The sequence below is a fragment of the Neomonachus schauinslandi genome, chromosome 1, assembly GCF_002201575.2.
Source record: "Neomonachus schauinslandi chromosome 1, ASM220157v2, whole genome shotgun sequence".
Taxonomy (NCBI): domain Eukaryota; kingdom Metazoa; phylum Chordata; class Mammalia; order Carnivora; family Phocidae; genus Neomonachus; species Neomonachus schauinslandi.
The window spans coordinates 128,401,658-128,422,578 of record NC_058403.1 but is presented as its reverse complement, the minus strand read 5'-3'; the positions used below and the strand labels follow the sequence as shown (position 1 = coordinate 128,422,578).

Sequence of the window (20,921 nt, the reverse complement as noted above, 5' to 3'; positions counted from 1 at the left end):
TAAGTTTGGGAAATGTATAAAATGCATATTGCTGGTGGGAGTGTCAGTTGGTACAACCTTTCCAAAGAGCAATTGGACCCTGCATATCAAAAGCCATAATTATAGAGATTTATAGAGGACCACAATTGGACAGAGATGCACAGATACATGTACAAGCATGCTCATCACAAAGGGATGTTGGTGGGAGTATCATGAGACATCTATAGTGGACTAGGTGATACTGCTCTAAATTTATTGATGAAAAGAATACATTGTGTAAGACTGATGAATCACAGACCTATATCTCTGAAACAAATAATACATTATATGTTAAAAAAAAAAAGAAGATAGTAGGAAGGGAAAAATGAAGGGGGGGGAATCGGAGGGGGAGACGAACCATGAGAGACTATGGACTCTGAGAAACAAACTGAGGGTTCTAGAGGGGAGGAGGGTGGAGGATGTGTTAGCCTGGTGATGGGTATTAAAGAGGGCACGTTCTGCATGGTGCACTGGGTGTTATACGCAAACAATGAATCATGGAACACTACATCAAAAACTAATGATGTATGGTGATTAACATAACATAATAAAATTAAATTAAAAAAAGAAAGAATACATGTTTATCATATGCTAAGTAAAAAAAAGATTCAGAATAAGACATATACTAAGGTCCAAGTTTTTATAAAATAAAATAAATTAAATTTATACAAATACATACATAGACATTATGAATTAAGGATAATTTTAATTTTTTGTTTTCTGATATTTTCCATAAAAATATATTACGTGTGCACACACACTTATACATAATATATAGTATATGATATATCTTGTATATTATATACAGTTTTAGATGTGTGTGTATATGTATATGTGTGTGTGTGTATATATGTATAGTTTCAGAATAGCTCAGTGAATTAGTTAAGTTTAAGTTCAATACAGCATGACCTCAGTGCTCAATAGCAATGACACAAAGGTATTTCTCAGATCAAAGCCAGGAAGTGGCCAGTCTGGGGTTGATACGGAGCTCCACAGTATTCAGGGACATGAGCTCTTTATTCTTTTTTGCTCTGCCATTGTTGGGAGGGTGTTTTGTTTCCCAAATCACCTCAAGGTCCAAGATGTTGGCCAAGCTCCAGCTATCAGGAAAAGAAAGGGAAAGGGGATAGATATCTTTTTGAAGTCGTTTCAACCATTTCTCTTATTCTATTGTTCAGAATGTAATAGGACAGCTCCCCCACTGGGAAATGGAGTCTTTTTTTCCAGGCAGCCATATGCCCAGAGACTGAAGATCTACTACTATAGAAAAAAGGGAAAATGGATTGGGGAGCAAATCGAGGTCTTTGCCAAACTCAGGCAGGAGTCAGAGAAGGTCACTGCTTGAATTTCTCAGAGGAGATGGTTTTTCAATATTGAAGCACTCACCTGGAAACTGGACAACTATAAACTAACAATGTCTTGTTTTTTCTCCAAAACAATTTCCCTTCCAGCTTGTTCAACAGGTAAATAATATATCTTCTTATTCACTCAAATGTCACCTGTTCAGAGGCATTACGGAAAATCTTAAATCTGCGTGTCCATTGTGTTAAGGTGTTTCCAAATGCCCAGCGTTCCCTAGTGAAGTGGTCTTTGCCTTGGACATGTCCAATGACGTCTCCCAGTCGGATTTTGAGAGGATGAGAAACATTCTATTATCTCTGTTGATGAGGATGGAAATAAGTGAGAGTAACTGCCCAACGGGCGCCAGAGTGGCCGTCCTTTCGTACAACGCCAAAACAGACTACCTGATTCGCTTCTCAGACCACAAGGGGAAGCCCGCGCTCCTGCAGGCGGTCAGGACAATCGCGCTGCAAGGCTCTTCTGGCCGCAGGAACCTTGGGGAGGCCATGAGGTTTGTCGCAAGACATGTATTCAAACGTGTGCGCTCAGGCCTTCTCGCGAGGAAAGTGGCTGTGTTCTTCCAGGCGGGCTGGGCTCACGATACGGATGCCTTCAGCACTGCCACTCTGGAGCTCAGTGCTCTGGACATCACCTCTGCGATCATCACCTTCACAGAGGAGCACAACCTCCCGGATGTCCTGCTGGTAAGCGGGGGAGCTCCTGGGAGGCAGGCGCTTAGTACCTGCTTCTTACCCTTCCATCAAGGACCGCATTGATGTGAATGCAGGGGCCGGGGCGGGGCGGGGCGGGGGGGGGGGGGGCGGGATCCTCGTTATGGACTCTGCTGCTAGTGTTAACTACTAGTACCAACTGGCCACTCTTGAGCGCTTCTTCTGTGCTACGTGCCTCACAAACATTCACTTATTTAATATCCCCAAGACTCTATGAGGTGGGTATTACTGTATACCTCCATTTCAGAGATAAGAAAACTGAGGCTTAGAGAGGTTAAGTATACCATCAAAAGTCAAATATGTGGTTAGTAGCAGATTGATATTATCTGCCTTTAGAGCCTATGCTTCCCCACTATGCTAAATTGTATCAGGAGAGTCTGTAGAATGTAACTCCCTTTCCTTTCCTTTCCTTTCCTTTCCTTCCTTGCCTTTCCTTTCCTTGCCTTGCCTTGCCTTTTCTGTCTCTCTTTCTCTTCTTTCTCTCTTTCTTTCTTTCTTTTTCTTTTTCTTTCTTTCTCTTTCTTTCTTCTTTCTTTCTTTCTTTTTTTCTTTCTTTCTTGGGGTATAAAACACATACCCATATAACAAAGTGGGCAAAGTGCTTTAATTTAAAATGTACAGCTGGATGGATTTTTATAAATGTTTAAACCCTTGTGACCAAGACATCATTCAAAATCTGGAACCCTTTCAACATCCTATAAGTTTTGCTCATGTTTCCCCAAACCACACACTCCACAGAGTCACTGCTCTTCTGGCTTCTGTTGCAGTCAAATAAGCAGTTTGGCTTGTTCTGAACCTTCATTTCAATTGAATTCTATAGCATATATAGTACTCTTTCGTATCTGGCTTCTTCCACTCAACATGATGTCTGTTCTCCTTGTTTATCTATGTTGTGCATGTGGGGAACTTGTTCTTTTTTACTGCTGTTCTGAACTACGCTAAGTGGGTATATACCACAATTTATTTACCTGTTCTCCAGACTTGACTTTTCTAACTGAAACCCATGTAACACATTCTCATGGAATATATGGGATGATCTATCAAAATAAAGAGTGGTTCTCTATTTAAGAGACTCCAGGATGCTTATGAATGTCAGACTGAACCATGTGACATTGCCAATATTCAACTGTGTTGGACCAGCAAAAGTGGAAATGTCATATGGTTCAACCTAATAGCTAATCAATTTAGCTGTGCTAGACCATTTAATTTTCTCTTAAGGAGAAATGGTAGGTGACAGACACTGTTATCACAGCTGTGAATATGCCTCTAAGAATCAATAGGTAAAATTATGATAGCTTGCAAACCTTTGGACTACATGCCTTGGGTTTTGAGAAACAAAGTTAAAATGCAGAGCATTGAGTTCCTTGTTTGCTGTTACACCTCTCTTGTCCAGTAGGATGTGTGGACAGAGATGGGCTAGCAAGAGGGCAGCTCTCAATAACTTCCTGAATGGATGCATAAAGGCAGGATGTAACCAAATAACAGTTAAAATTAGAGATTGGCTCTTCCATCAACAATGAGGTGCCTTTGGAAAAGTCTCTTCATCTTTCTGAGTCTCATTTTGCTCAGCTCTAAAATGGAGAGGGGGTCATAAGTGAATGTTATCGAGCTCCCTCCCTGGTGTAATGATCTATTTTCAAAAAGGCATCTCCCTAACATTTGGAGAGTGATCCTTGGGGTACAGTTACATTCCTCAAATGCCCATCAGTGCGGCTTTCTGAGAGGATCCTGGGCAGACTGTTGGGATCTGATGTAGGGTTACTATTTGGTCAGGATGTCCTTGGCCTCTTAGTTGCTTTGGGTTCCAGGTAAAAGGGTATAATGGTATGTGAAAAGAATCTACCAGCTTCAGTATACTTGGACCTCAGCTCTGTCACTTCTGTCTGCTCTCCTTTCTGTTTCTTGGACATACTCTTGCCCCGGGATGCTGGAAACCAATTCTGTTTCCTAAATGTAACAATGTAGAAGTGTTACATTGTTGCTTGCCAGTTCACATATAACGGATGACCTCGTTTCTGTTGACACCGGCAAGGAGAGAAACTCCCTTCTCAGGGCCTGTCAGAAAAAGCCTCATTTCTTCATAACTGGGCATATTGCAGCCCTTAACCTCCCCCCTACTCTGTGTGTCAGCCTTAGGGGGATCCTATTAGGAGAGTAGGAATATCCTATCATTTGTCTTTGGAATTATCTGCCTGAGGAATCTTTTGACGTTCTGTGAGGTTTTTGTCTTTCACCTCTATGTTATTTTATTTCACAGAACAACACCCACATGCTTCTTCTGGGAAAATGATGGTTGTTCAATTTGAAATGATTATATAAACAGATGCCCGAACTTCTCAGTCCATTTAAATGTTTTCGGAGGCCGTGGGGGCATATTGAAAAGATTTTTTAAGCCACCCATGAGTCATCTTAGCCCTAAAAAAAAAAAACCAGTTTTGCAGCATTGGACTATTGTGCCTGGATCCAATTGCCTGTGTGTATCTCAAAATATTTGCCCCATTTTTTAAAGTTAAAAAGCAGAGGATTGCAGGGAAAATGCAATTTGAGTGCCAGGTTTCAAATTTCATTTTTCTTTATCAAAAGTCTAGTACATGTTCCCTTGAAACAGTACCCAGGAAAATAGCTCACATTTATTGACTCAGACACTGTGCTAAGATCTTTCCACTTATTGATTCATTTAATCCTTATAACAACCCAGTGAGATAACTATTATGGGCCCATTTCTCAGATGATGAAACTGAGACACAGAGAAGTTAAATAACTTGCTCAAGGTCTGGAATTCTCATCAGCAATGAGATTTTGAGTTCAAAACTCAAGAGCAGGAAGAGAGTTTAGAAGTTCTAAATTTTCCCCATGTATTAATTCATTTTATCTTTATAATACTGTGAGATAAATCTCTGAACTAGCCCTATTTTTATTTCTGTGTATTAAAAAAGAAGAATCCAAAGAATGGAGTGCTGGCTATCATGGAGACAAGAAAAATCAGCTTTAGAGGATAGAAACATTAAGAGGAAGGTAAAAAAAAAAATGGGGGAGGTACTTTTAAATTTTGGTGTAATTTCAGGATTCAGAAAAGTTATGGAAGGACTTTTTTTAAAGAAAGTGTTGGGTTGCCTAGAGAGGCTCTTTCAGAGGCCGTGGATAACCTGCTGCTGAGGCCTTGTGGGTTGCTGTTTTCCATTAGATTGTTACTGCTCTAAGGCCAGGGTCAGCAACCAAGGGAAGGAATGAGGCAATGAGACTTCACACTCTGTTTCTGTCCCATGTGTTATCTGGATGTGTTCTTGACACTGGGGCCTCAATTAGTCACCTATAAAATGGGGATAAACTCACAGATTTGTTGTAAGAGTTCTAAAAGGTAGTGCCTACCGGGACATCGAACTGACACTTTCTTTGTGTATACTCAGTGGATAGCCATTATTATTACCATCTCTTCAAGGACCTGAAGAGTGCCTCTTCACCCAGTAACTCTTTATTAAATTAGACAGCTTCTGTTTAGTAAGCACCTATGAAGTTCCAACCACCATGCTACGTGGTTTTCATGCCTTGTCACCTTAACCCATCACTATTCAAAATGTGGTCCTGGGACCAGCAGCATGAGCATTACCCAGGTCCATGAAAAATGCCAAATCTCAGACTCTACCACCAATCTAATTAATTAGGCTCTGCATTTTTTAAAAAGATTTTTAAAAATTTATTTATTTAGAGAGAGAATGCGCTCGAGCAGGGGGGGGGGGGGCAGAGGGAAAGGGAGAGAGAGACTCTCAAGCACACACCATGCTGAGAGTGGGCTGGAGCCTGATGGGGACACCATCCCAGGCTCTGCATTTTTAACAAGATCCCTAGATGGTTTGCATGAGTGTTAAAGTTTGAGGAGTGTTGGTCTAATTCTCATAACTATCCCATAAGTTAATAATGATAATCTACATTTCCCAGATGAGGTAAGGGAAGGTCAGAGGTAAAGCAACTTGTTTTAAACTGCATAGTCCTGGAATTTGCACTCCAATCTGTCAGGTTTCCAAGTCCCACTATGCCACCTGCCACCTCAATCCAATGCCAACCCCTAATGTTAGCTGGGAATTCCAGGAGGAGGCCGCTGTTTCACGGCAGTCTTGGTGGGATGGGACCATGCCAACTGCAAGGAATCAGGGCTGGACTCAAGCTCCTGGGGTCAGTCACAGGTTGCATGACTATTCTCTCCATCTGCCTCCTTCCCCATTTTGCCCATTTTCCCTTGTTCCCCAAGTCCTCGCCTCAACTGGAAGCCAGATGGTTTCTGTTTCCCTCCTTAGGGTCCAGTTAGCTCTCCCTCTGTCCAAGGCAAATCCTCCTCCCTGGCACTCGCTTTCTTCCCTTCTATTCCCATCCAAGCCAAGAGCCTCCCCCAGCTCAGTCCCAGGAATGAACATTGTCCCATGACCTTGGCAGCTTTAGACAGCAGCTGAAACATTGGATTGAACCCTGTGGGTCTTTCCAGCTCAGGGCTCATGGGGACTTCTTTAAAAATTGGGGGCTGGGGTTTGAGGGTTGTCTGAATCCTTTGAAAATATATCTTTCTGTCTATGAAACAAAAGAGGACGTGAATGCAAATCCATGTGCCATGTCTTCTCCCCTCCATACACTCTTGTCTTTAGTATATAACTAGTCCCAACAGACCACAGCTGGACATTCAGGAATGAAGTTGGTTGAGAGAATCACCAAAGGCGTTGATTCAAACTGTCATAAAGCTTTGCGCTTCAAGCAGATCACTTAGTCTGTGTTTAAGGTACTCTGTTTTTGAAATTTCCTTCTCTGGTGCTGATGGGAGTTTGCACTAAGACTCAACAAGCCAATTTTCTCCTCTCCTCATACTGATTCCCTCCCACACTGTCTCTCTGCTTGAGCTTTCCCAGGAGTCAATGACTAGGACCATGCTGGCAAGTCCAAATTCAAAGTAATTAGAGGTTCATTAATGACAACTAAGTATGGATGAATCTATACTGAGTCATAGTCCCCTATGGACTTTCATTGTGTTTTTGTGTACTTGTTCCCACAATTTTATTTTTGCCAGAACAGTACAAATTTTAAGCGTGATCACAAAATTATTCTTCCTAAGAAAAGTTTTTTTTTAATTTAATTTTATTATGTTATGTTAGTCACCATACATTACAGCATTAGTTTTTGATGTAGTGTTCCATGATTCACTGTTTGCGTAGAACACCCAGTGCTCCATTCAGTATGTGCCCTCTTTAATACCCATCACCAGGCTAACCCATCCCCCCACCCCCCTCCCCTCTAAAACCCTCAGTTTGTTTCTCAGAGTCCATAGTCTCTCATGGTTCCCTAAGAAAAGTTTTTAAAAAAATGTAAGTTTTGTAACTATTCCAATTCAGTTGAATTTGGTAATTTTCCAGTAAGCAGACAACAGATGGAAGAGTTACATCCTCTGAGTTGCTCGGAGTAGAAAAGGTAACACAGTGTCCTGAACATGAGGCAAATACAGAAGATTAGAACTGAGGACCAGGCAGTGTTGAAACAGGAAGAAAACTTGTGGCATCCATTCAGACCCTCAACTCTATTGTTGAGGAATCTGAGGCACCAGAGCCTTGTCCAAGGTCACGCAGCCAACCATGGCAGATCAGGGACCAGGACCTGGGATCCTGACACCAAATCTGTTACTGCTGCATTGGACTCTTCCCATGGACCAAACTTGCGGGGGGATGTTTGAATTTCTTTGACGTCTTTCATACTACCTTAAAAATTCACACAAACTCTGCATTTTATAGCACACTTCACCTAGGTTTCCTGTGATTTAAAAATAATATACACGAACTTAGTGGTTCCCCACAACTCTTGGAATACAATGGATGCTCCTAGGGTCATCTCAGTCTTCCCATAGCTCCTGGAACACTGCCATGGATCCTGATTTCAGCAGCTTTTCAAGTTGCCTCATGTGATTTCCAGTAAAGCTACTAATGTGCCTCTACTGTTCTCTCTAATCCCTGGTGATTAATTAGGTCCATTTGGCTTGGTCGGTACTCAGATCTGATGACCATGTGGAATAGATCTGAATGTTGAATTTTGGCAACTCTGCCATTTTTCTTCAAGTGGAGTCTCCTCCATCTGGCAGGGGGTTTCAGGGTTTCAGATGTGCTGTGTAGCTGCACACTGGAGGTGGGCTTTCTCTAATCTCTGGGGAGCGGGAACACTAAGGAGAATTCTGTAGACAACCACTGTCTACCCCTGGGCCTTTGTACATGCTGTTCCTCCACACTGTAATTCTTTCACCTGCTCCTTTGCTATGTAAGTATCCTACTCATTCTTCCCAAAGTGCCAGATGTCACTATCTTCATCAGGCTCCCTCCATTCCCGTCGCTTCAAATGAACCTCCTCTTCCTGTGTCCCTAAAACATATTATTGGACCTCTTTCTTTTTTGAAAGTTGTTTGTCTCTCATTCCAGCTAGGTTTTAAGCTCTTTGAAGATGTGACTGTCATTTTTGTATCTCTGCAGGGCTTGTTAAGACTTCTATTTAGTAGCTGTTTAATCAGTCTTGGTTGATTTGAATTGAATCAGGAAAAAGCATAACCAGGTGAGGAACAAGAGAGAATTCATTTTGCCTTTCTTCTCAAGAGTCTTGGGAAAGTACCCATGTTGTTTTTGTGTTACACTAGCAAGAATAAAAGTTCAGCTCTTTATATTTCTTTCTCCACATGGGTTTTTCTTTCATGTAAGCTCACTCTGAGAGCTAAAGTTGAGGATATGCTGCAGTCCCAAGCAGAAAGACTGAAGAGCTCTGTCAGGAGGACATGTTACAGAAAATTCTTTTCCAAAGTAACCTTTGCCTATCTTCTCTCCCTGAGGGCTAGCATGACAGCTTCATGTCCCTAGCACTTTGATTCTAGAGGAGGGCCCAGAACCTACTTGGTCCTGGCCACAGGGATGAAGGGAGAGGAGCGGCGGGGCCCTATCCTTCATGTTTTGACAGAGAGCAGACAATGTGATGGACAGAACTAATCTTAGATATTCACCTCATATCTGGAGAGAAATAGTCTGACAGCATTCCGAATTTCATCGTGAGGTGGAAGTCCTGCAAATAATCTCCATTTGCCAGGGAAGGTTAACTGTGGAAGCATTCATGTCCAAGTCTCAATGGCTTAACATAATAAAGTTTCTTTCTGCCATCTGTCACAAGTGAATGTGGATCCTTGGATATGGGTGTGGAGGGGAGGAATGTTTTGCTCTGTGCAGCCGTTTCAGGACCTGGGATCCTATCAATGGCCCCATCATACCGAAGGGCCTCTAAACCTTTTTCTGAGTCCTCTACATTTGGCTGGCAGATGTGCACACACAGAGTATCATGCATGTGCCAGAAATGGCATCCATCCACTCACATGGCATTGGCTAGACCCTACTTGTGGTCCTAATTAACTACAAGGGACGGTGGGAAATGTTGTCTGGTTGTGGCCCTAGGAAGAAGAGGGAATGGGTTTATTGATTAACTAGTTGTCACATGAACTTGTTGGATTTATTGTTGTTATTATTGTTTGCTTTTTAAGCTTTGATATCAGTTATTACATTAATCATAATTGGAAAGGTTGAAGGAAGGAGATAAATAGATTTGCCATCCCTACAAAGCCTTCCCTGAGTCTTCCTCACTCTTGCCTTCTGACTCTGGTATGTACCAGCCCTGAACACCAGGAATATGCTAGAGAGGCCTCCCCTGTGGTATCTACCTCATTCCATTCTAATGGTGTATGACCTGTATGACCATCTCCTTGAAGGGTCTGCCTGTTCGTGTTTATAACTCCCACCACACTGCATCTTGCATACTGTGGACAATCACTGAACATATATGGAATTTATAAATGATTGTATCTTCAACTCCTTGATCTCATTCTAACACAACACAACACTGGCTCAGTTTTACACACATCGGGAGTCTGAAGACCCACGTGTCCCCACAGCAACGATAATCTAACATCCAGGTTCGAACTAGAGAACTAAATGACAATAAATAACTGTAATAGGTAATACCAAATTATTTATCGGTATATAATTACATATATTCTCTAAAACTATCATATGAATGTCTTTCTCATCTGAATTGGAAAAAGCATGAAAAACATGACTTGAAATTTAATTCCACTACTGATAAACTTTGCGTATGTGTTTGGATTAGACGGATGGAACCAACAGATTTCACCTGTTTGTCTGGGAGACCGAGAGTCAGCAGGACGTGGAGCACATGGTCCACTGCACTCTCTGCTATGGTAAGCCCAGACAGCGTTTCTGATCGGACTGATGTCTTTACAACAGGATGAATTCACTGGTGGCCACAGGCCAGATCTGCCCTGCAGATGTGTATTTACTTGAATATGTGCAGAGTCTTAGAATCTGGGAATTCTTATCAAGTCCGGATTTCCAGTTTTTCTTAGGAATCGTCTTGAGAATCACAGACACTGTATTCCTTTGTGGCCACAGTCAGCCCAAACTGAGCTGTGCCTGACCTCTTTTGATATGAGTGCCCCACAGTCCCTTCCATCCCTATGGTCTTATCCCTGGTCCGCTCTGCTTATTTACCTGTCCTGCCAGTCTCCTGTAGATCGCTGGGCTTGTGTTCCTTACTCAGTGGCCCCTTAGTGTGCAAGGCAGACCCCTGAACTAGAGTCCAGAATCCTGGGTTCTCAGCCTGGAACTGCCATTGACCACCAGTGGGATATTGGCAAGTCATTCAATGTCTCTGTGTCTCTGGCTTCCATCACTATACCTGCACTCATATTAATCTGTGCCAGAGAGAACTTCGTGCTGAAGCCCATACATGCCCAAGTGTGTAGAGCTCTCATCCACACCCATGGCACCCAGGGCCAGAGTGAGTCCTTTAGGTGAAATTGAAAGGGGATTTAATCATTCCCTCTAGTCGATCCACACTTAGACTTAACACTGCCATGAGAGATTTGGCCCTGAGAACTTGGTCAAGTCAAATACAGTGGCAGCCGTTTGTAGAGTATGTTACAGTTGATGAGCTGCTTTCACACCCATCAAATCATTTGACACCTGGTCTCTCTGGGTTTTGGTCCCTTCTGTAGAAGCATAAGCCTAGCTGGTATTTATTGAGCTTGAGCTCTTACTACACACTGGGCATTGTTCTGAGCACTTACATATATTAACTCATTTTTTATTTAAACCTCACAAACAACCTCATAAGGTACGTACTGTTATTATCATCATTATCTCCATCTGACAGATGAGGAAACAGGCATGGGGAAGGCTGAATAATTTGCCCAAGGTCACACACCCAATACGAGAGCCAGGACTGAACCAGGCAGGTGTCTGTGAACCTAGAGATTAGAAAGCCGTGGCCTAGTGGTTAAAAACATTAAACGTAGGATTAGATTGTCTGAATTCATTTTTCTGAAAAATGGGCATGATTACTTACATTGCCCATCAGCTTACCTTGTTAACACAATGCAGGTAGCGCTCAGCAGCGTCTATTCTTACCGAGAGTCTGGAAATGTGTTTGCATGGAAAGGAAAGGGATGCGTGGTAACCCCAACCTCTCCTGGCACTTCCTCCCCAGACAAGTGCAGACCAGACCCAGAGTGTGAGCGGAGCGCGCCAGGACCCCTGGCAGGGGACATGGACGTGGTATTCGTGGTGGACAGCTCCTATGGCATTGGTGCTGATGTGTACCGCACTGCCCTGAGTCTAGTGGATGCCATGCTCGACGACCTGGAGGTGGCTGCGCAGCCTAGCGTGTCCCTCCGTGGGGCGCGTGCTGCCCTGGTGATGTACACAACTCCAGGCTTCTGGCCCGGTGCAGGGCGCCCCCCTGTGCTGGAGGGCTTCCACCTGACCTCCTACAGCCAAAAGATACAGATGCGGAGGTACCTCCGTGAGGCTTCTGGCCGCCCTCTGCAGGGAGCTCCCGCCCTGGGCCACGCCCTGGAGTGGACTCTGGAGAAGGTGCTCCTGGCAGCCCCTCTGCCCAGGCAGGTGCGGGTCCTCTTCGCCATCGTGGCCAGTGAGACCAGCAGCTGGGACCAGGAGAAGCTAAGGACTCTGTCCCTGGAGGCCAAGTGCAAGGGCATCACTCTGTTTGTGCTGGCCTTGGGCCCAGGTGTGGGTACCCATGAGCTGGCTGAGCTGGAGGGTGTGGCCAGCCTCCCCACCGAGCAGCACCTGCTACGTCTGGAGGGAATCTCAGGCCAGGAAGTAGCCTATGCCCAGGGATTCACGAGGGCCTTCCTGAACCTTCTAAAAAGTAAGCACTGGGGATGCCCTGGGTGAGGTGGGGAGAGGAACTTACTAGAGCCTGGTATTTGGGCGAGTAGGTACCCGCTGTACCTTCACACTTGCTGAGTGTGTCCTCTGGGGAGTCTCCAGAAAGCACCTTCACCCAATTTGCTAAAAACCATGACCTATCATTGCCCTGACACTATGCCAAACCTAGCGCTGGTTTCTTATCTGGAACCTCTCGTTTGGTGGTTGGGAGGCCTCAGGTTTCTTCTACTTAACCTCTTGATTTTGTCCTTTACCAAAATGAGAATTACAGTCTCTTCCTTATTTGTGAAGCCTACATTCAAATATACGTGTGGACGGACCTTGAAAGCACCAGCATTGAACAAATATAAGGAATAGTTATTGTTATTCCTATATCCAGGAATATGGATTACAGATCCAGTGGCATATAACAGTGCTTCTTAAATTTTAACGTGCACATGTACCTTTCAGGGATCTTGTTAAAATGTGCATTCTGATTCCTTATCTTTGTAGGAGGTGGAGGAGAGCATTCTAATAGATGGCTGGTGGCTTAGTGACTCTGAGAAGCAGGCTGAGGGAATCACTTTTCTAGTCCGTTTCAATTTCATTTTACTTAACTTTTAAATATTTTATTGTGTTAGGTTTAATTTTTTGTTTTGGTATACTCTTTTATGTTCTGATTTTATTTTATATAATTTATGTGATAGGATGAATTTCATATTTTTATTTTGTTTGGTTTTTATTTTATTTTCTTTGCTTTTATTTTGGTGTTTGTTTTATGCCTTACTTGAATTTATATATATATTTTTTTCATTTCATGTCAGTGGATTTTTTTGGTCTTTATGTTTTGAGTTTATTTTTATTTTTTTGTTTTTTATTTTGTTTTATTGTGTATTTTATTTTATTTTATGCTTTGACTTTTTGTCTTTTAAATTTTATGTCTTTATGGATAATATTTTGTTTTTATGCTTTATTTTATTGTATGTTTATTTTATTTTTAAGTTTTACATTACTTTATGCGTGCTTTGACTTGATTTAATTTTTTAATTTTATTTTTAGGTGGAATAAACCAGTACCCATCCCCCGAGCTCATTGGAAAATGTGGGGGCCCGAACCGAGGGGACACTCTGCTGCAACCATTTAGGCTTGTCAGGAGGTAGGCTGAAGGCAGAGCTGAGGTTGTCCCCTGCAGAAGACTCTCTCCCTAAAGAAAGGTCACAGGTGACGCCAAGTCCTTGACCTGACCCAAACCACTGGGGCTAGGATGCTCCTCTGTTTGACAACTCTGATATGGGTTTTTTGTTTTTTTTTTTAATGTTAAGAGTAATACAGGGCCAATATAACAAATTTAAAGGGCACATCAGTATATAAAAGCAAAGAAATAACAATTTCTCATTCTACTACATCCTCCGAAGCCTTTAATCCCATGTCCCAGAGGCAAAATTAATAACGCCAACCATATTATTCTGATGTGTGTGCAAGCATCTCTGCAAACCTAAGAAACTAGCCAATTTGACACCAAAGTCATCAGGAAATGCTCAAACCTGGTTTTTTGAGCCCACCTGTATCAGTTGGGGACTGAACCTCCCAGTTTTTGTGGTTCAGTTTTGCAGTTTGAGACGGAATTGTTTCTACACAGGTTGCCCAAGCTCCAATTTGGCCAATCTGGCTTTGCGGGTGATCTGGAAGCACTTGGAGGGACAGACATTTTGCTAGAGGAGAATAGAAAAGCCACAGTGAAATCTGTAACTTGGCAAGAAGCACTTGAAAATTATGAAAAGAATGGACATGGTGCTGAAGGAAATGGACAAGAAAGGCCTGCAAGACGAAAACAAACTGGAAAAGAAAGAAATTCAGGCACTGCCTATGGTAAAAACCAAACGATTTCTTGCTCCTTAGGTTGTCTTCATTAAAAAAAAAAAAAAATCCCTGTGCACTGTGTTAGCATGCAAATTTTGGCTTTTTAGTCACTTTCAGATGCAGAAATTCATGTACGTAACTAAAGACATTAATTTAAGAAAACATATGAAGGCTGACTTAGGTCTGACTATAAAACTAGAACTGAACAGCAGTTATTTCAGGGAGTATTATTATGGAGACAAACCCTGTGAAGGGTTTACTTCATTGCCCAGAAGCAATGATCTATTGCAGAAGTGGCGAACAGAACATGCTCCTGACCTTGAAGGAAAGTAGAAGGTTCCTTCATCCCTGTATGAGTGGCTACATATTCACTGACCAAGTTTAAGGAACATTTTGGATCCATCTAAAACAAGTGTAGCATCGATTTTGATTACGGCAGGTGGTAATGCAAATGCCATGTTACCTCTTACATGGAATGAGCAAATTAAGCAAAACAGTAAACATATCTTTTCCATAGCTGAAAGAGGTTTCTCGTGAGTGGTGGGGGTCAGTCCTACTTAGATTAAATGAGAGATAATTGCCCAGAAGTTTTGAATGTGACTAGATGGTTCTCCAGGGGCTCAGTTTTCTGATCTGTGAAGTGGGGATTATGTGAATACCTACCTCATAGGATTACGTTAAGAATAAAACCGGATAATTCGTGTGTTTGCCACATAGAAGGATACAGTACAAGTTAGCAGTTAAGATGTCAATGATATGTCCTACCTCTTAGATTCCAAAGCAAATACATGTCCAAAGGGAAATAACAAAACCAGACAGACCTAGGAATTGGTTCTCCTGGCATGGGCAGCTAAACATTACGCATAGAACACCTGATCTTGCTAGTTCTTGTTTTTTCTACTGTGTACTATCCTCAGGTAGTCTTACCAAGGCAGTGATTTTCAGTCTTGGCTGTAAATTAGAATCGCCTGAGAATCTAAACATTCTCAATGCTTAGACCTCACCGCAGACCCATTCAGTCAGAATCTCTGTGTGTGGAACTTACCCAGGGAGTCCACTGCGCAACCAAGTGTGAGAACTACTCTTCTAAGGCACTCTTGCCTACAAATTCAAGGTGAAGGAGATGGAGGAGAGATTACTGGTTATCTCATCCGGTCCTATTCACAGCCAAACACTGAGGCCGGAAGCTCCCCCCAGTGTCCTACAGTGGGTAACTTGGCTCTGGCCAGTTCCCCTCCCGTGGCATTCCAAGGGCACTCTAAACCTTTGCCACCTCCTCAAGCTCCTTCCCCCATGTCTCTTTCTCTAGCAGATGGCCTTATTTTATTTTATTATTTTATTTTCTGTTTTCAAAAGAAATAAATGTAGCCACGTGCAACCTCCTGTGACCTCCTAGATGGCTGGTTGCACGCCCTTGCCTCCAGCCCTCGGCTCAGGGAAAAGAGCCAGCCCTTGTCTTCAAGTGTGTTGCGAACTGTCGAGAAAGACCAAAGGGCTCTTTCAGACCTGACTTGAGCTCCTTGGGACTTTCCCCACTACCTTCCTCTCCAAACCCCCTCCTCTCTGGGCTTCAGAAACAGCATTCTTACCTTGATCTTCCACTTCTGACCAGTTCATTCTTGTGGGCTCCTCTTTCCAGGTCCATCCTTACAGAGGGATCTGGGTTTTATGGAATCTGATGTTGATACAATGCCTACATATAAGCCTTTCTTTAAGAAAAAGAAAACAAAGATATTAAAATTAAGGACAAAGTGAGTATTTCTTTAGAAGAGGCTTATGCAAGTGAGGGGTGCAGAAGCTTAGGCTTCATTAATTTCAGAGCAAACCTGTCATGCTTTTCCCCAGGGCCCGTGGTCAGCACCCCTGAATGCTCTGTGCACACGCTGGAGGCAGCTTTCCGGCCGGGACTTCGGCTCTCCCCCCTTGGACTGATGACTCCAAATCCATATCTTCAACCTTCACTCTGTTGAACTGCAGACCAATGTATCCTCCAATCTACCCTCCAGATTGCGTGATGGCACATCCCCTCAGTCATCTCAAACAAACTCAGTTACATGAGCTCCACTCATCTTTACCATTCAAACCTTCTCCTCCTCTATTCCTTTACTGGAATGCACCACCATCGGCCCAAGAATGGAAAGGCAAAACCCAAACATCACGCTGGTCATTCTCCTCTCCTCGCCTCCCCCCTCCAGCTGGTGACCAGATCTTGGTGTGACTTCCTTCTCAGCATCCCTTTCCCACATCTTTTTTCCAGCACCTTGGCTTTCACTTCAAGGGTAACTGCGGAGCTCTCTGTTTGATCTCATCTCTTCCAATTTGTCCCATTCCCAATTCCTGTCTGAGCACCAAATTATTTTTTTCTAGCTTGCCTGCACATGTGGCCATGTCATTTCTCTTCTTCTATAGTTCCCCATCGTTTAGAAGATAGTGTCCCTGTGCCTGGGTAAGGCACACAGGCCTCTGCAATCGGACCCCGGCCATGGTCTTCTGGGGCCTCACTGACCGCCACTCTCCTGCAGGTGCCTTTTGCCCTATTTGCCCCTCATGCCCCGTTATTTATTCCCTGTCGCCATGGAGGTGCTCACCTTCACCTGACTGCCTCCTCTCCATGGTATCCACCTGGACTACCTCTACTCACCTTTCACTATTCAAGTTTCACCTCTACTTAGAGTCCATTCTGGCCCCAGGGAGTGTTAAATTTTCATGGCCTCCTTTGTGCCCCTCTATCTTCAGCCACATTCTGCCATAACACTGGCAATCTTTTATTGTACTTGTGATGAATTAAGTGACTGTCCTTTCTTTTCACAGAACCAGGCTGATCTTGGTATATTTTCAATTCTAGTGTTCTCTCCAAAGCACACAGATCTATTTTTTTGTTTTTGTTTTGTTTTTCCTCCAGGACTACACTATAGGACATATATGCCAGGAGACAGACCCATTCCTACCCAACACTCATCTTTCCTCCTTTTCTTTCCTTTATTCCTGGATTTCATGGACCTGTTTGAGTAACACTGCTGTAGGATCTTTCTAAGAGGGCAAAAGTTAATATTTATAGTAAAAATAATGGAAATGTGAAATTGGAAGCTAGCAATAATTGCTTGGGGGAACATTTATTGGCCCCCAATGCCATATCCTACTGATAAAATAAAACTGAAGAGTCAGAGGCTCCCTGAGTGTTAGGTTATAAAGAATACTTCAGAGATAAAGCATCAGGATTTACTTACCTATAGTTGCACTGACCACTCACTAGCCACATTGGCTATTTAAATAAATTTTTTTTAAATTTTATTTTATTATGTTAGTCACCATACAATACATCATTAGTTTTTGATGTAGTGATCCATGAATCATTGTTTTCATGTAACACCCAGTGCTCCATGCAGTACGTGCCCTCCTTAATACCCATCACCAGGCTAACCCATCCCCACACCCCCTCCCCTCTAAAACCCTCAGTTTGTTTCTCAGAGTCCATAGTCTCTCATGGTTCATCTCTCCCTCCGATTTCCCCACCTTCATTTTTCCCTTCCTTCTCCTAATGACCTCTGTGCTATTCCTTATGTTCCACAAATAAGTGAAACCATATGATAATTGACTTTCTCTGCTTGACTTATTTCACTTAGCATAATCTCCTCCAGTCCCATCCATGTTGATGTAAAAGTTGGGTATTCATCCTTTCTGATGGCTGAGTAATATTCCATTGTATAGATGGACCACATCTTCTTTATCCATTCATCTGTTGAAGGGCATTTCAGTTCTTTTCACAGTTTGGTTATTGCGGACATTGCTGCTATGAACATTGTGATGCATATGGCCCTTCTTTTCACTACATCTGTGTCTTTGGGGTAAATACCCAGGAGTGCCATTGCTGGGTCATAGGGTAGCTCTATTTTTAATTTTTGAGGCACCTCCACACTGTTTTCCAAAGTGGCTGTACCAACTTGCATTCCTACCAAAAGTGTAAGAGGGTTCCCTTTTCTCCATAACCTCTCCAACATTTGTTATTTCTTGCCTTGTCAATTTTTGCCATTCTAACTGGTGTAAGGTGGTATCTCAATGTGGTTTTGATTTGAATTTCCCTGATGACTAATAAAACAAACCAAAAAAAATCAGTTCTTTAGTTGCAATAGCCACATTTCAAATGCTTAGTAGACACTGGGCATTTATTTTTTATTTATTTTTTTAAAGACTTTTAAAAAAATTTAAATTCAATTTAACATATAGTGTATTAATAGTTTCAGAGGTAGAATTTAGTGATTCATCAGTTGCATATAACACCCAGTGCTCATTCCATCAAGTGCCCTTCTTAATGCCCATCGCCTAATTATCCCATCTCCTCACCTAACTCCCCTCCAGCGACCCTCAGTTTGTTTCCTATAGTTAAGAGTCTTTTATGGTTTTCTCTCTCTGTTTCATCTTATTTTTCCTTCCCTTCCCCTATGTTCATCTGTTTTGTTTCTTAAATTCCACATATGAGTAGAATCATATAATATTTGTCTTTCTCTGACTGACTTATTTTGCTTAGCATAATACCCTCTAGTTCCATCCACATTGTTGTGAATTGCAAGATTTCATTCTTTTTGATGGCTGAGTAATATTCTATTATATATATTATATATAATTACATTATATATACATATATTATGCATATAATATATGTAATGTGTATGTATATATTATTCCATTATATATATTCATATATATTATATATTATACATATCATATATGTATTCCACATCTTCCTTATCTATTCATTTATCAATGTACATCTGGGCTCTTTCCAAAATTTGGCTATTGTGGACATTGCTGCTATAAACATTGGGGTGCATCTGCCCCTTTGAATCACTCTGTTTGTATCCTTTAGCTAAATACCTAATAGTGCAAATTCTGGATCATAGGGTAGCTCTATTTTTAACTTTTTGAGGAACCTCCATACTGTTTTCCAGAGTGGCTACACCAGCTTGCATTCCCACCAACAGTGCAAGAGGGTTCCCCTTTCTCCACATCCTCACCAACACCTGTTGTTTCCGGTTTTGTTAATTTTAGCCACTCTGACTGGTGTGAAGTGATATCTTATTGTAGTTTTGATTTGCACTGCCCTGATGATGAGTGATGTTGAGCATCTTTTCATGTGTCTGTTGGTCATCTGTATGTCTTCCTTGGAGAAATGTCTATTCATGTGTTCTGTCCATTTCTTAACTGGATTATTTATTTTTGGGGTGTTGAGTTTGATAAGTTGTTTGTAGATTTTGGATACTAACCATTTATTGGATATGTCATTTGCAAACAAATATCTTCTCCCATTCTGTAGGTTGCCATTTAGTTTTGTTGATTGTTTCCTTCGCTGAGCAGAAGGTTTTTTTATTTTGATGAAGTTCCAATAATTTATTTCTGCTTTGTGAATGATCTATTTAAACAAGTCCTTGGCTGTCCGTTTAAATTAGTTTGTAATGGTAGAGGGTGCCAGCTGATTGCTGAGCCCCAAATCTATTTGTTGAATCTACAGAATACAGCCAAAAATTCACATTTGGAGTACTTTCCTACTGACTCTGACAAGTTTTTGAGAAGCATTTGCTTTGGTTTCTTCTCCTGGACAATTTCCATGACCAACTGTTTACCTCACCATGGGTGTATCTCATTCCCTTGGGCCCAGCACATCTGGTCACTCCTTCAAGAAAACTGGTCTGTGCTGATTATACCAATGGGAGGTGCCTTCCAAGGAACAGACAATGAATTTTAGCCTCTCATTTTTTGAAGACATTATCGTCTTTATTTGGTCATGCTTAGAAGGCCCAGGGGAAAACTATCTGGAGGATGCCATTATTCTATGCTGCATGGCTGCCAACCTAAGACAAGCCTATTTTTCTGTAATATCAAGTGTACCCAAGGAAATCTGTTCTCCCTGGAAGGCAGAAGTTACATACACGGGGAAATTAACATCTGATTTAAAATTCAGGGCATCTCAGATCTTGCTCTGTTGTAACTTGTTAATTATAAATACTATTTTTCATTTTTCAGGAACAACATGTTTTTCTTATAATAGATAAATCTTAACTTCTTGGGCAAGTGTCAGGGTATAGTACCTATTAAATAAGTTGGATATTTTGCTAGGTCCCTAGAAGGCTGGATGGGTTTGGGATTAAGCAAGGGATTGATATGGTTTGAAAAAAGAGGGAAATGGGCATAATAGGCAAGTGAGGAGTTCTTGGTATCAGAAAGCTTCATTCATGCATTCATTCACTCATTTGTACATTATCTAGTGTATCTTCCATACGGTGGGTACTGTGCAAAATAATAGCGGTACTTGCATTGCACTTTTCATGTATGTTCTGTGCCATCTTATGACAAATTTGTGACGTGGGTTTTTTCATTGCTTTTATGGTTGAAGAAATTGGGGCTCAGAGAGGATAAGTTCAGGATAAGCTCAGGCTCACACAGCCTGTTGGTGGTGAGGTTGGGATTCATTCCCAAACTGTGTTTCCAAACCATCATTCCTTTGCTGTCATGCTCATGCAGGAAATTCATCTCTCCCTGCCTTTGTTTTGCTGCAGGTCCTTGTTCCATGGATCCAATGGCAGGGAAGTGCCAGGATTACACCCTGAAATGGTAATACAACAAGGAGAAGCAGGCCTGCCAACAGTTCTGGTACGGCAGCTGTGGGGGCAACACTAACCGGTTCGAAACCAAGGAAGAGTGTGAGGCGCAGTGTGTCCCAACACCCCTGTAGGGC

General features: G+C 42.2%; 1 protein-coding gene across 1 annotated transcript in view; it reads left to right on the top strand.

Moving 5' to 3' along the window:
- LOC110570658 (collagen alpha-4(VI) chain-like) overlaps positions 1-14,145 on the top strand; it is a gene marked incomplete at its 3' end in the record, with an annotated part of 83,050 nt that extends 68,905 nt beyond the window's left edge. The window contains exons 31-36 of the mRNA XM_021678709.1: positions 1,470-1,481; positions 1,570-2,063; positions 10,251-10,341; positions 11,649-12,332; positions 13,391-13,487; positions 13,971-14,145. Coding sequence (XP_021534384.1) covers positions 1,470-1,481; positions 1,570-2,063; positions 10,251-10,341; positions 11,649-12,332; positions 13,391-13,487; positions 13,971-14,145 — 1,553 coding nt within the window. The remainder of the gene's footprint in view (positions 1-1,469; positions 1,482-1,569; positions 2,064-10,250; positions 10,342-11,648; positions 12,333-13,390; positions 13,488-13,970) is intronic.
- Positions 14,146-20,921: the final 6,776 nt, after the last annotated feature.